Raw genomic sequence first — 16,001 nt, forward strand, 5'->3', positions numbered from 1 at the left:
TTAAATTCAGTGGGAAATAGTGGAGGGGGTGGGGAGAGGGGAGCAGATCTAAATGCCATCAAACTATATTGTATGAAAATCACAAAAATTCAATTTAAAAATGCAAAGGAAAAAATTACTTAACTGTAAGCACTCCAGGGATTTCATATCCAGGTGTAAGTAGGGTAATGCCAGGGAAGATTTCTTAGACAAGAAAAGTGCTTCCAGGCTGGAGTGTAGCTCAGTGTTAAAATGCATGTTTAGCTTGTGTGAAGAAGCAGGTTTGACTTCCCCACCAAAACAAGTTTCCTTAAATCCTACTGGGGACAAGAGTGGGTATAACAAACACAGATAGTAAACCTTTTTAAAATTTTTTTGTATTATTTGTTTTATGTGAATGAGTGTGTTACCTGCATGTATGTAAGTGCATTTGTGTTGTGCAGTGCCTGCAGGGGTCAAGAGAGGGCATTGGAGCCCCTGGAACTGGAGTTATGAATGGTTGTTAGCCACCATGTAGGTGCTGGAAATCAAACCTGGATTATCTACAAGAGCAACCAGTGCACCTAACTGCTGAGCCATCTCTCCAGCCCTATAAAACTAGTTTTAAATAGTACTTACTCTCTGAAAATAGCATTTATAGTTGTGTGAAGTCTTTTTCTTTCTTTCTTTCTTTCTTTCTTTCTTTCTTTTTTTTTTTTTTTTTTTTTTTTTTTTTTTTTTTTTTGTCTTTTTTGAGACAGGGTCTCCCTATAGCTCCAACTGGCCTAGAACTTACCATGTAACCTTGATCTCAGTAGAGATCTACCTGCCTCCCTGCCTCGGCCTCCACAACTGGCTATGTGTGAGGTCTCTTGAAAGATCATTAGCTAGTACCAAATAAATTATTGACTGACTAACCCCTTGATTTTTAGAAAGTTCCATTAAGACTTACAGCTGCCAATTTTAGGAAATAAACTTGAACTGGAAATAAGTTTCAGCTAGGGTGACAACTCCAAGTCTGTTGTAGGTTCAAATATAAACTACACAATCTTGGCCCAGTCACTTCTTGAGACTATGTCATGGTATAGATATTTCTTCCTGTTGTTAGGATTAGGTAAAATATATGCAAAAACACCCAGATAATTTGTATTTCATTAATATATATTCATTTTATCCATCTGCCATAACTTGGAAATGAACTCGAGTTTATAGATGAATTGAGTCTTTGTACATCCTGAGAATTTTTGTTTGTTTGGTGCTGGAGATCAAACCCCGAGCCTTATACTAAGCATGCACACTACCACTGCGTGCACCCCAGTTTTTCTCTAATACTTTTGAGACAGGGTCTCACTATGTAGACCAGACTGGGCTTGAACTCACAATACTTCCCAAGTGCTGTGATTAAAGACATGCACCACCATGCCTGACCTCTAATACTTTCTTTTAATACTTTGTCAGACCTGTGCTAGGCAGGTTTTGTAGATGTTACCTGTTCTTCCTCACATTCCTAAAAAGTGGAAGTTTTACCCTCATCCTTCACCTCAGGAAACTGAAGCTCTAAGATCTGTGACCTAACAAATGTCAAATAGTTAAAAGATGACAGTAGCCAGAATCTACACTGGGGGATTCTGACACCGCATCCATTACCTTTTCTGTTGCATCATCCCTTCCTAATATTAGACAGTGGTCTTTTGTTGACATCTCAGCTATGCTGTTAATTGGAGTCATCTCTTTGAAAACCAAGTGTGAAAGAGATCTAAATATTAAAAATTGACCTTATTTACTGTGCTCTACATTATCATTTGCCACTTAAGCTTTGTGAGATTGGCATAAATCTTATTAGACCAAATCAGGATGTAATAAAATTTATATGGACACTGTTACTCAAGACTAACTCACATTGTTTTTTTTTTCCATAATCCCATCATTAAGGATATGTAATTAGACCAACCACATACTTTTAACAGTGGAAAATAAGAAATACATGTTTGAAATAACAATTTTTTTAATTCCTGCTTTATTAAGATACATTTAGTATATAACAGAAGACTAACCATTTTACTAAAAGCCAGTCTTTATGCATTAATACTGTGTTTCTTTTTAAAGGCCTACAGATTAGAACCATTAATATTGAAACACTACAGCAACATTTCACCAGTCCAGATCCACTGGTACAATACTTCAAATCCTCTACCTTATGAGCATATGAAGCCAAGCTTTCTCAACCCAGCAAAAGAACCTACCTCAGTCTCAGAGAATGAAGGCATTTCAACCATACCGAGCCCTGTGACCTCCCCAGTCTTATCACGGCGTCACTATGGAGAATCTATAACTAACATTGGCAAAGCAAGCATATTGGGTAATTTTTCTTAAATGTTTCTTGTCTGTGAATGTAAGCACCTTATGATAAAGTATTAAATTTGGAGGCATTGGAAATAAACTGTTGGAAACGTCCAACAGTCAGTCTCCTCGAATGAACTGCCTTACTGACTGCATATTTGAGAAACAAAGCTTGAAAGTCCTCTCATTAGATTCAATTCTACAGACTTAGAACATGAGATTGTTAGAAAGAGCAGACAAAGCGTTCTCTGACGCAAGTCCCTCTTAATGGTGGCCCTGCCCTTGCTGGAATCCAAAGAAATGCTGTAGTTTGTATTGCTCCACTTTGCTTGTCTGTGAAAAGAACACACCTGTGTTCTAGGAGCGCCTCCCCACCAGTGGGGACAGTCTCTCAGTCCTTGTGCTTTACGGGGGCAGTAGGGATATTTAATTTCTCTTTGAGTGCTCTCAAGTACCCACACAAAGTTTGGCATTTCACTGGAATTCAATTGTGCACCACTTGAATTTGTCCATTGCTTTAGGCTATGAGTTGCCTTTATTTAAAATGCCACAAGATGGCACTATAAGTAGACTCTATCTACCAAACTTGTTTGCTATTTGACTTCATATTTACAGATTGTTAATGGTTTTTTAGTAAGAAGTATACCTATCAGTAGTAACAATATAATCCCATGTCAACGAAATGGCTCTTTTGTTACAGGTGTTAATCTTTCCAAATACTCCCATAACAGGGATCACTCGAATAAAATAACATCTTTATTACTTTGATTATATATTCCTATCATCCCTAGAGTTTATACAACTTTCATTCTTTTCAACATTCTTATTTAGAACCCTACAGTATAAAGTGGAATTTTTTTTTAAGGTCTACACCCTGGAAGTAGGGCTCTGCCAGTTGGCTGTAAATACGGGTGGTACTCTTCAGAGTGCTGTTAGGTGTAATTCAGCAGAGTAACTACCCTATTCTGTGCAATGCAGGGGCTGCTAGCATTGGAAAGGGGCTTGGAGGAATGTTGTTCTCAAGATTTGGACGTTCATCAGCATCACAGCCATCTGAGACATCAAAAGACACAATGGAAGATGAGAAGAAGCCCGTTGCTTCACCTTCTACTACCACCGTGGCAACCCAGACCCTGCCGCACAGCAGTTCTGGCTTTCTTGATTCTGCATGTTAGTTACTATAGTTCTTTCCTTTAGTTTATGCTCTTCTCTCTTTATAACTTAAGTAGAACAGGAATGTTGAAGATACTAACACTAGAAATCAACTTTCAGATCAAAAATGTACTTTAGTTTTTAAAGAAACAATACCTATATTTTTCAAAATACTTTCTAGATGAATGCCTTTTAGTTTCTGCATTGACAGAATTAATAGATCATTTTAACCAGGGCTCTGTAGCACAAAGCTCTGAATTATCAAGCATAAAACAGTCTCTTTGGGGTAAGTATCCTACATCTTTATTAATGTAGTCATATGGGTCTTAAATTTTCATATTATTCAAATCTGTGCTGTCTTGAGACATCTTAAAAACTGCTATGCCAAAGCCATCCTGCTAATCCTATACTTCCCCATCCAGCCTAATAGCAAAGTCTTCAAAGCTTAGATGTTGTGTTGTGTCCACTGTATGTCACCCCTTCCTGTCCTGACTACCCAGGTTTATAGTAGGAATTTAGTGAGTGGGTAGTTACTTTGGATTTAGCATTAAGATAGAACTTTAGTTTTTTATAGTGGACTTAAAAGTTTAAAATCTTCCATAGCTGTGAAACATTAATGTATTTAAATGAACATTTTTTAATATTTTTTTAATTTGTTTAGAAGCATATCATTACAGCTTTAGCGTACTCAATAACAATTTCCAGAGCAAAGATACATCTCTTTCAAAAATGGCTATAAAATTTTCAGATTCGCTGTTGAATTAATACAGTTATACAATATTGAACTCAATATAAGCCCTGTAAGACATAAAATTGAACGATTTTTTAACCTTTAAAAAAAATCTCCATTTAAATCAACATTCTTGTAAGTGTCCCATAAAATAACACTAATGCATCGTCTTACTTTTCCATTAGTAGCTCCTCCCTTTCTGTAACTGTAGCATGGAAAAAGCATACTTCCTCTAATCACGTAACATATTTTACTTCAGTTATTGCAGCATTATGTTCTTGTTTGTCTGCTACTGTAAATTTTGACATGACCAGCAACCAAAGTAAGTCCATGTGACATTCTAGAGGCTGGCGTGTTCCTCCATACTTACCCCATTCCAGAATGAATTAGCAGTAGGGTTGTGCGTTCCTAATTAGACCAACAGCATTTTTCAATCCTATTGAGTACTGAAAGTCTTATATTTGCAAATCTTTTGAATGATGTCTAGAAAATTCTTTTTAGACTTTATAATTTGTATATGAAACTCATTTTCCTCTGAGTTATATACTATTACTAATTTATGTGCTCATTTTTACTTAATGTTTTTACTTAATGCGATTGTAAATGTATAAAATTCTCTAGTGGAATGCATATATCAAAACTTTTAACTTCTGAGAAAAACCAGTTTGAAAGAATTTTGTTAGGTAGCAGTTAAAAAGTTGTCACAGCTCTTATGATATTGTTACAATTATAAAAGTGATGCTAATGAGCCAGGTGTGGTGGCGCAGGCCTTTAATCCCAGCACTTGGGGGGCAAAGAAAGCTGATCTCTGAGTTCGAGGCCAGCCTGGTCTACATAGTGAGTTCCAGGCCAGCTGGGGCTACAGGGAGACCCTGTCTCAAAAAGACAACAGAAGGGTCTGTGATGGTGCCTGGAGGAATGAGCACATATGTATAGAATCTGGGGGGGGGGGGAACCAAACTTTTTATTTTGTGTATACCTGACATACTAGTTTCAAATGGTAGGTACAGAACCCTCTTATTCTTCCTCCTGAGCAACAATCAGTCGTGATGCTTAGCTTAACAAAACATGTATAACATTCTGTCAAACCCAGGCCGTAGTGTATGCTATGCATGCAAAACACAATCCTGTTGAACTACACTGTGGCCACAGGTGATCGTCTTGCATATCAGTCCTTTGCTAGTTCTAATGGTAAATTACTTGCCAACTGCAGTCTCAACTGCAACTGAGCTAATCATGACTTTGTTACATCCATTCTTCTCGAGATGTGACTGTTAAAACTGGACTGCTATGCCAGTAAGAGTCTGCGTTTTTAATCAAACCCTTGGGATTTGCCTTACTGATTCTTTGACTTGCTTCAGTGATGTAGTCTGTGTAATCCTGACATAGACAAATTTCTTATGTCATAATTACTGTCTTCTTCCTTAAATCTTTCTGGAATTTGGCCATTGTGATTAGGTGACCGGCTCCCTTCCTTCGTTCTTTCCTTCCTTCCCTCATTGATTGCCTCAGTTCTTCTGGACAACCTTTATTCAAGCCACTGTCTTTGAGTCTCATTGTCTGAGGGTAAGAAGGACACAGACTTTGAATTCGTGATCAGTCCAGTTTTCTGTCTTTGAAGAGTAAGTGTTGTCAGTTGAACCCTTACTTATTTTCATCAAGTTGATACGTCTCCTATAACTCTCCTTAATTTCTTTTGAAAAGACTAGACTTTTCCTGGGTCTTTTGGTTTCATTTCTTGTGCCACTGTGTTTGTAACATATTGTGAATGGAAAGATCTGTTTCTTTTAGCGTTTTTTTGCCCTGTAGATTACAACATAATTTAGCACTTAAGTTTGGGGAATATCTGGGTTGTTAACAGATTCTGACGTTGTGCTTCAAAATTTAAGTATGCTTGCATTTTCCATGAAAGAGCACTCTATAAAAACCAAGGGGTGTGCTTCTTTATGTATGCTTGGCTTAATCAGCTTATTTGGAAGTATTGTTCTAACCTTTTGGCCACTGCAACTTTGAAGGCCATTTTTAATCATCAGCCTCATCTTTACAGCATCTTGTTTGTTTTTTTTCACAGATTTCAGACTTCAAGAATCGTTCTTATATCTCCCACAACTTCTTTTTCCGGAAAATGTAATGCAGAATAAAGATAATACCCTCGGTATGGTATATGTCAGGAGTAGCACTCAGAACACGATGAGATGATCTACTTAGAGTTCTGCTCAGTGAACAGTGAGCTCAGTCTTCTGCGAGATCAGCTGTTTTATGTGGTTTTTCATCTTAAATGGTAGAGCTCATGAAACCTGATACTGGTCAGCTACTTCACATACTACAATATATAGCACTCCTGCAGAGGAGAAAACTTCAGAGAAGAGAAAAGAGAAGGCGTTGTGCCAGTTTCTTTCTTCCTTATTGTCCTAAGGCCTCAGAGAGGGTCACTGTTCTCTTCATGTAATATACTTAGATATAAAAGGGTTTTTTGGTACAAAGAATTTGCTCGTTCCTAGTTGTTCCCATGTCTCCCATTAACACTCAGGGCTGTAGGTATGCCACAGAAGACAGCTCGCACCAACAGTACTATGCCACATACTTCACAGGGTTGGACTCATTTTTAAAAGTAGTCATGTCGAATGCAAGAGGTGTTTTCAGTTTCCTTGCCGGTGTACTCTAAATGTGTAACTAACCCTAATCTTAACAGTTTGCTTTTCTGACTACCTTTTTATTCCTTTTTCCATCATTTCTCTTCCCTGTTTTTCTTTTAACAGTGAATTTTTATCTTTGATTTTAAGAATGTGTTCAGGGTTTTCTTTGGTTATTTTAACTACCTTTAATTATATAGTTTACTGCTCAGTTTTAGACATTTTCTTCAAAATTATCAAAAAACACATCACTGATATATATACTTCTACATCAGTGTTTTAGTTTAATAAGCTGGGTCCTTTTTTTGTTTCCAGAGTGAGAGTTTAAATTCACCTAACTCAGTGACTTCTCAAGAAATGATCTGATCTAGGTGATCTCTCCAGCTTCTAGTCATGTAACAGCTAAATGTTTCCATTAAAAATAATAACTTAGCTAGGTGTGGTGGTGCACACCTTTAGTCCCAGCACTCAGGAGGCAGAAGCAGGCAGATCTCTGTGAGTTCAAGGCCAGCCTGGTCTATATAGTGACTTCAGAACAGCTGGGGCTACAAGGGGACCCTGTCTCAAAAAAAAAAAAAAAAAAAAAAAAAAAAAGCCGTAATTGGGCTGGAGAGATAGCTCAGTCAGTAAAATGCTTGCAGGAAGACCTGAGTTCAAGCCCCAGAACCTGCTTTTTAAAAAGCTGGGCTAGGGACATGGCTCAGCAGTTAAGAGCATTGGCTGCTTTTGCAGAGGACCCAGGTTGGGTTCCTAGCACCCACATAGTGGCTAACAGTCATCCATAACTCCAGTTCCAGGGGATCTAGTGCCTTCTTCTGGCCTCTGTGGACATTTTATGCACATGGTGCACTTACATACATTCAGGCAAAACCCTCATACACATAAAATTAAAATAACTTTTAAGACTTTAAAGAATGGAACAAGGCTGGGCATGGTGGATGGCACATATTTGTAATCCCAACTCTAAGAACACAGAGATAGGTGGACCCCTGGGACTTTCTCAGCCAACCTAGCCTACCCTGCTTAGTAGGAGTTAAGCCAAAGAAAGACACTGTCTCAAAAAAAAGATGGCCAGCACCTAAGGAATGACACCCAAAGTCATCTTCTGTCTCCATGCACATCTACATGAGTACCCACATATACACATGTACTTGGACACATATTCCACACAAATAACTTTGTGGGGCCAGTGAGATGGTTCTGCAGGGAAAGGCACTTATAGCCAAGGCTGATGTCCGGACTTTGATCCCTGGAATCTATATGATAGAAGGAGAGAATCAACTTCCTCAATTATCACACATACACACACAAAGAAAATAAGTAAATGAAGTTTTTTTTAAAAAATTTATGGCTTTTGCATTTTTTAGCTGGCAGAAATAAAATTAATTCCCCTTTATATTTGTCCTGCAGTCAAGTAGCCTTTATCTTTCACAGCCCAGGCAGTTAGACCACTGACCGTGTCCACAAGAAAAAGATCCAGGCAGCAATTGATAGGGCTTGTTTTCTCTTTATCCCTCCTTTTATTCATTCTTTATCTTAATTAAGTGATACCGTTACCATTTTACTAAAAAATACACCAGTGTAGAACAGACTTCATTCAGCACTGCCCATCATAACATAATTAAGCCCTGGAAAAAATGAAATGTTTCCTAGAGAGTATGCTTTGTTCTGAACAGTAGAGAAGCACATAATTGTGTAGTAATGTGCAGTGAGCCACATAACAGATGAAAGGACTCAATTCTGAGCAGTGAGAAATGACTTTCCCAGAGAAATGATGGGAGGCTTCGTGGAAGAAATAGAATGAGGGCATGCAGAGATGGAAAAGCCTTGCAGGGAGACACAGCGGGAGCAGCTCTAGACACCATTGAAAAAGCTTGTTAAACCAGATTATGGTGGGCCCAGCTAGTCCTGCCTTATTCCCAGTAACCTATCAATTGTCAGGTGTTAAGAATTTGAATGTCTTTAAGGATAAATAAATTTTGAGGAAAAAAATTGACAAATGACAACTGATTTTAAAACTCATTTGGAATGGAGTTTGGTGGTACACACCTTTAATTCCAGCACTCAGGAGACAGGCAGGCAGATCTCTGTGAGATGGAGGCCAGCCTAGTCTACATATTGAGTTCCAGGCCAGCAGGGGCTATAGGGAGACCCTGTCTCAAAAGATAAAACTCATTTTGAAACTTCAGTTTTTATAAGGAAGAATTGTTTTTAAATGGAAGAATAGTTGAATATTCTTAAATATATTTACAACTGGGATGACTCACAAATGATAAATATTGAGTGTCAAACAACCATATCAAATGTGTAGTTGCACTGAGGCAGCACAGAAGTAATGACATAAAACAAAGTCCAAACTTCAAACATAGTATTTCTATTCTGAGTGAATTCTTTGGTCATTTGGAAGCATAAAATATCCTTTGCTAGTACTCGTAAGCATTTGTGTTAGTACCCTTGTGGAACCAAATATCAGACATTTATGACCACAGTTACTTATAAATGAGCTTTTTTAAAGTCATTACATTTTGAGGCTTCTGTTAACAAGAATATGTCCTGTTCACATTATAATGAAAGATGCTAACCTTCTATGCATTTTTTACTTTTTAGTAACATGCCTGTGTTGGAAAACCTTGTGCAGAGAATTCTCTAGTGAAAGTACAGTATCACTACACTTCACCTTTACATTGGCAATTACGGGCATACTGCTTTGGAGAATAGGGATGGAAATGTGCCAGTTTGTGCCTTAAAATTATGTAAAGAGCTGGTATCATTTGAAACTACAGCTTCTTCCCTTCACCTGTTCAAGAGCCAAACGTTTTGGAAACGTTTAGCAGTTAGGCATTTAAAGAAGAGAAAACGTGGTCATTTTATTTTCTCCTTTCCCTCATCCAATTGAGCATGAGAAGCTAGGACACAGCATCACCCTATGTAGTTCCCCCAAGTCTTGGAATGAGGCGATGAGGAAGCTGAGCCATGTACTTCAGAGCCTGCTTTGGCCAAGAGCTTATCAGTAAGCACAGTATTGTAAAGAGGTGCTGCCATGTGGAACCTCTCTCCCTTGGGATCTGTGACCTACAGACAAGGGAGAAGGAAAGGACACAAAGCCAACATAGATGTGAAGTAGCTTCACAGACCACTGGATGGCATGGGTAGAAAACTTTGAAGGAAGTGAGAAACTAGAATAGGTTCATGGGGAAAAGCTGACTACCATATCCCATCTTGATGACTATAACTCAAAGAAAAATAGAAAAGAATGGGTAGAGCCAATCTAGGTAGCAGCATGACTGAAGTCCCTATAGGAGACAAGATTGACAGGGACACCTAATAAAATAGAGATTGGCAATGCAGTATCTACTTTACAAAGGGGAGTGTCATAAGACAGAGCATGTTAGGAATAAATTTGAGGGTTCAGTTCCCAGTACCCACGTGGCAGCTAACAACTAACTGTCCTTGATTCTGGTTCCAGGGATCTGACAGCCTCTTATGACCTCTTTGGACATTGCACACATGTAGTACACCTACACACATGCAGGCAATACATTAATAGGATAAAAATAAATTTCAGAAATAAAATGGAGCCATAATTCTTACCACGTGAAAAATCTCCCTTTGACTTAAAACAGAATTCCAACTGAAGACTTTTGGTCTAGAAAGACATGCAGCAGCATTTAAAAGTGAATCCAAATTATATCATAGTGGTCTGTACCAATCTTAACATGTCTGTCTCTTCTCTTTCTTTGTAACCAACTTTGTCTTGACTTCATCTCATCATGCTTGAGAATCCCAAGTTTTCAATTCTTTTTTCATTTTCTGGTTTGTTATGAGAGAATGTACCTACAAATCTCATATGAAGATCCATGGAATCCAAAAAATAAAAGATGAGGAGGCTAAAGAGATGTGGCTCATTGGCTAAGAGCATTAGCTGCTCTTGCAAAGGACCCATTCAGTTCCCAGCACCCAAAGGCAGCTAACAACCATCTGTGATTTCAGTACCAGGGGATCCACCACCCTCTTCTGGCCTCATGGGCATTACATACACACAGGCAAAACATTCATACATATAAGGAGAGGAAGGAAGGAAGGGAGGAAGGAAGGAAGGAAACATATATACATACATACATACATACATACATACATACATACATATCCACATGGGTTTCAACAATTTCAGACTTATGAATTAACTCTCTTTTAATTAAAGGAAAAAAATTGAAGTTAAAAGAACTTCGTAAAAGGCCTATGTCCATGTATTTTACAAGTATTTCTGTAGCCTAATTGTCATTTTACCTAAATGTAAACCTCTGAATGGCTACATGGATAAATCCATGAATCAGAAAAGTATAATTGAAGGGAAAAGTAACAACTAGTTACATATTTTTTTAATTACCAAATGCTATTATCAGGGAATAAGCCTTGTTTAAAATTAGCATTAACTACGCATTTATTTTAAATTATTTCCAAGGGTGGGATTATTTCCTATGTGTGACTGCCACATTCCAAGTATAAAGCAAAACCCATTATTTTTTCTTTAGCCTTCTTGATTTTTACCACTTTTTATTTTTGACACCCTTTGACACTGCAAACATATAGAAGACATTAATACATGTCTGGTAGTGACTTGGGTGTTTTGTTTTGTTTGTAAGATAGACTCTTCAGAATATTGTGTGGCTCGTGGACAATTTTAAGAGACCCTGAATATTATGGGGGGTTTTCTATTATTGTGTGTGTGCTTTGTGTGCATGATGTGAGTATGTGACATATGTACCATGGTGCACGTGTGGAGGTCAGAGGACAACTTTGTGGATTGGTTGTCTCCTGCCATCTTTGTATTGGTTCTGGGGATCAAACTCGGTTCACCAGGCTTGTGCCATCTCACAGGCCCTTCATAGCATTTTTCTAAATGTGTTGTCTCTAACACATCTATTACACTAACTCATTAAGATTTCACTGAGGCTGGGCATGGTGGCACATGCCTTTAATCCCAGCACTCAGGAGGCAGAGGCAGGCCGATCTCTGTGAGTTCCAGGCCAGCCTGGTCTACATAGTGAGTTCCAGGCCAGCTGGAGCTACAGGGAGACCCTGTCTCAAAAAGATCAAAAAAAAAAAAAGAAGATTTCATTGAGAGCCTTTATTTGTTGAGATGATGTTTCTCTCACACAAGTATTGCAAGGATGTTTTGTTGTTTTCGGGGGGGAGGTGTTTTGGGAGACAAGGCCCCCCTGTAGCTCTAGCTGGCCTGGAACTCACTGAAAAGCTTCAATCTCACAGAGGTCACTTGTCTCTGCCTCCTGAGTGCTAGAATTAAAGACATGAGCCACCACACCCAGTTCATTGACTATGCTCTTGTACCTACATTACCACTTGAACATCCCAAGAGAAACCAACAACGCTTTATTAATGACATATAAGTGATGCCCACAAAAGAATGGAACTCTTTAAATTCATCCCTGAAGTGCTGGGATTAAAGGTGTGAGCCTCCAGGTCAGTCTGGCTAGTATAAGGACTTGCTTGGGTTTTAAAAAGGCTCGATTGGACTCACAAATGGTTTCAGGTCAGCACTGTTCTAAAGCCCTTCCTCCCACAAACTGTTCCCAGAGTTTAAGTTCTTGCAGCCACACAGCGGGTTCTTCTTTTGAACAGTTGTTTAAGGAACACTTGAATGTCCCAGGCACAAGCTGGACCCCGCTGAATGGATGCAGACTAATGTGTAGGTAGTGGCTGCCTTTAAAGAATTCAGCCTAATGGGAAGAACACTCTTGGAGTGTAAAAAAGATGGTTCTTGATGAAAATATCCCCACAGAAGCGGATGGCATATAGGGTCCCTATCTGAATAGTCATCAAGTTACCTGCCCCACTCCTCTGTGCATGAAATTCTTCAAGGGAGGGAGGTAAGAAATGGTGATCTAGGATTTAAGCCCAATTTTTTTTTTTTTACTCCAAAAATATGCCATGACAGCAAGTGAATTTGGGGGGTTTCTTTCCCTATTGTTTCTTGCTGACTTGAGTTGTGAAGAAACAGATTCCACCAAATAGAACCTTGAGCTACTAAGACTCTTCACTGTCCAATAGATTTAGAGCAAAAAAAAAAAAAAAAAAAAAAAAACAGCCCGATATGGTGGCTCGCACCTTTTATCCCAGTGCTTGGAAAGCAGAGGCAGGCAGATCTCTGTGAGTTCAAGCCCGCCAGGTCTACGTAGTGAGTTCCAGGGCAGCTGGAGCTACAAGGAGGCCCTGTCTCAAAAAGAACAAAAAAAAGAGAGAATTTAAAGATCATTTGTTTAGCAAAATTTTCACTCAGCTATCAAGTCTGTATTGAGCATGTTGTAATCTTTAACTTTTTTTCTTTTTAGTGGAATTGGATCACAGGATTGATTTCGAACTCAGAGAAGGCCTTGTGGAGAGCCGCTATTGGTCAGCTGTCACATCACACACTGCCTATTGGTCGTCCTTGGATGTCGCCCTCTTTCTCTTAACATTTATGTACAAACATGAGCACGATGATGACACAAAACCCAATTTAGATCCAATCTGAACTCTGAATGATATTAATGGCTCAAAACTGATTGTTTTTTTCTGTTAAAATGTGACAAGATGTGGAGATTTCAAGGTTCCAGTTTTGTTTAGGACAAGAAATGTTTGAATTTAAAAGCACTTTATTTTATTTTTAAAAGAGAAAAATACACTTTCAGTCCTAAAGAAGTTATTTACTGTTTCTGTCATTTTGATTATGAGTCTGATAGAACCCCCTGCAGAGAATCAAGGGAGAGGCGGAGTGTGAAAATTTAGGTGAACTGCATGACGAGGGTACCGATCACAGTCCTGTTTCTCCAAAATATAAAGGCATATTAATAAATTGAATATAATGTGTTAATCCAAAGATGTTATAACTAAAATGGTCAAAGTCCAGTATATTCTGTGTAAAGGCTACAAGATGGCATCATCGTTTTAGAGTCTGAACACTTTCATGTCCACAGTTCCTTTAAAAGAAGACTATAACAAACCTAAGATGTTTTCAGTTTAACTTGTTTAGAAAAACTAATGGAAAAAAAAAACTAGTGCAAAAAACATTTGGACTACTGTATTTATAATTTATTGTCTCACTAATTATTTCAGCATATGAAATATTACATTTTTTAATGTTTCTTTTGAACACAATTTAAGGACCACACCTATTTTCTGTAGTGTTGTGGCCCCTTTTTCCCAGAACTCCATCTTTGTACTCTTCAGATGAACACAATGCAGTGGCATACTTTCAGTATTTTTTTTTTCATTAAAAACATGGTTTCTCACAGCACAAGTTCGGTTTTTTTAATGAATTTTTTATTATGTCACATGTACCTCAGAGAAAGCTAAAATGTTTCTAAGCTTGGAGGATTCCACATTGGGAACATTTCATTAACTTTGTTAGAAACTTAGGAAGCATCTTTGTGATAGAGAGTACAACAGCTGCTTGCTTATGAACATCTGTGCCAAACAGCTAGCCATATACCAAGGGACAGAGTGCTACTAACTTCGTTTTAAAAGTGTTAAGAAAACAAACCTGAGCGCACAGTAGAACACCTGAGAACACCTAGGCCCTGGAAGGGTTTGCCTTAGCTAAGTATTTCCCCAATGCTTTTCAGCTAAGGACCTCAAAGTGCTTAATGAGATATGCATTCAGTGACCTTGATAGTAGCTCCTTACAGTAAGTAAACAAGTGTTATCTATCATTCAGTTACATGTTAATTTGCCAAGGCACCAAAATATCTAAGTGCCTTGTGTTAGATTATATAGCAAATCAAAAAGTTGGGCTTGAAGCCAAATCATAGTATTTAAATGCTATTTAGTGACTGATAATTCACCTGTGACCTTAGTGGTCTGCAGATAACAGAAGTTGAAGAATGACCATGAAGTCCAGTATGTTGCCCTACATACAGATTCATAGATTCTTAGAGGAATGAACTCAAGGGAACAGTAACCATCTCTGCCACAATGGCCCTGTCTTGAGAGGGCTTCTACTAGGCTCCACTCAAGACCCTGTCTTTACTTGCTTAGGAAGAATTAGGTAGCTTCCTGGTAACCATTGTCAAACAGGACCAGAGTTAGGCAGCTCACCACTCCCCTCCTCTCTTCACAGGATGCTAGAGTCTTCAGCTTTCCTGTGGGTTTTCTCAACATCAGTACTGTTGGCTTTTCGGCTGTCATTGCACAACATGAAGCACTTCTTTTTAGTGTTTAAAAATTCCAAGGCTCTGTGACCAAGTATGTGACTCACTAAGAAACCTTTCTATAAAAGGCTTTTGATGAGATCTTAGCAAAGCTGAAGCAATGTGTTTTGAATTTAGAAATTCCTATGAACTCAGGTCATTTTCATAGCCTATTTCTTTAGTAGGTCTCATTTAATTCTCAGGAAAATTAGACCTGTTGTCGGATGCTGTCATCAAAGGTACTTGAGCACATGCTGCTGTAGGCAGCATGACACTGAATGCCTCCAACTTTGAAGGGATTCCTTAACCACTGGAATGTGAAGAGCCCCTTTTTTTCTGAAAAGAGTGAGATTTTATCAAGCATTTTCATTTGCTATCATTGACTAAAAGGAAAAGTATTCTTCCATAAGCAAAGGACTCTGCTTGCTTTTCGTCATGTTGAGAAGACTGTCATTTCACTACTTGGAGTTTATCTGAACCCTTGAAAAGCCACATCCAAAACTACCTTTTCAAAGTAGATGCTCTGAACCACTGGACAGGTGCTTGTTTCCAGTTCATGATCTCATCAACAGAGATGGCAATTTTGATTTTATAGTACTTTTGTTTCCTGTGTCTGCATGTTATCATGGGATGTACTTGTATATACTAAAGTAATATACAGAGTTTATGTGATTCTGGCTTGATTTAGAAGCTAAGTCAGTTACCAAGTAACATTTTACAACTTTATTCCAAGCAAGTACTAATTGGCTCCCCAAAAGTTCTGATTTTGATACTATTAAAGTTTTATTCTCTATTTGTGTGTACATGCTGATTCTCTTCCATACCAATCAGATCATTTAACTCTAATCAAGTTACATAGAATAAAGAGAATGTTTGAAGTTTAAGCTTATTTTTCCTTTAAAATTAGCCTTTCTAAGGCCTTTCATTCATAACTATTTTCAGCAGTAATTTTGCTTTTAGTATAAGTATAGCCCAGCATTGTATTTTAGGACATAATTACAA

The 16,001-nt window shown here is 38.2% G+C and overlaps 1 protein-coding gene across 7 annotated transcripts in view; it reads left to right on the top strand.

Annotated features, from left to right (window-relative positions):
* The window catches only part of Ddhd1 (DDHD domain containing 1), a 93,373-nt gene extending 77,581 nt beyond the window's left edge, over positions 1–15,792 (top strand). For 4 of the 7 annotated variants that reach the window (XM_008839553.3, XM_008839556.3, XM_029566665.1 and 1 more), the window contains 4 exons: positions 2,065–2,317; positions 3,277–3,468; positions 6,252–6,335; positions 13,164–15,792. In XM_008839553.3, coding sequence (XP_008837775.1) covers positions 2,065–2,317; positions 3,277–3,468; positions 6,252–6,335; positions 13,164–13,345 — 711 coding nt within the window. In that variant the 3' untranslated portion in view covers positions 13,346–15,792. The remainder of the gene's footprint in view (positions 1–2,064; positions 2,318–3,276; positions 3,469–6,251; positions 6,336–13,163) is intronic. The other 3 variants (XM_008839554.3, XM_008839559.3, XM_008839560.3) reach the window with 1 other exon arrangement.
* Positions 15,793–16,001: the final 209 nt, after the last annotated feature.

Source organism: Nannospalax galili, unplaced genomic scaffold (genome assembly GCF_000622305.1).
Source record: "Nannospalax galili isolate Female #2095 unplaced genomic scaffold, S.galili_v1.0 scaffold336, whole genome shotgun sequence".
In the NCBI taxonomy this organism is placed as follows: domain Eukaryota; kingdom Metazoa; phylum Chordata; class Mammalia; order Rodentia; family Spalacidae; genus Nannospalax; species Nannospalax galili.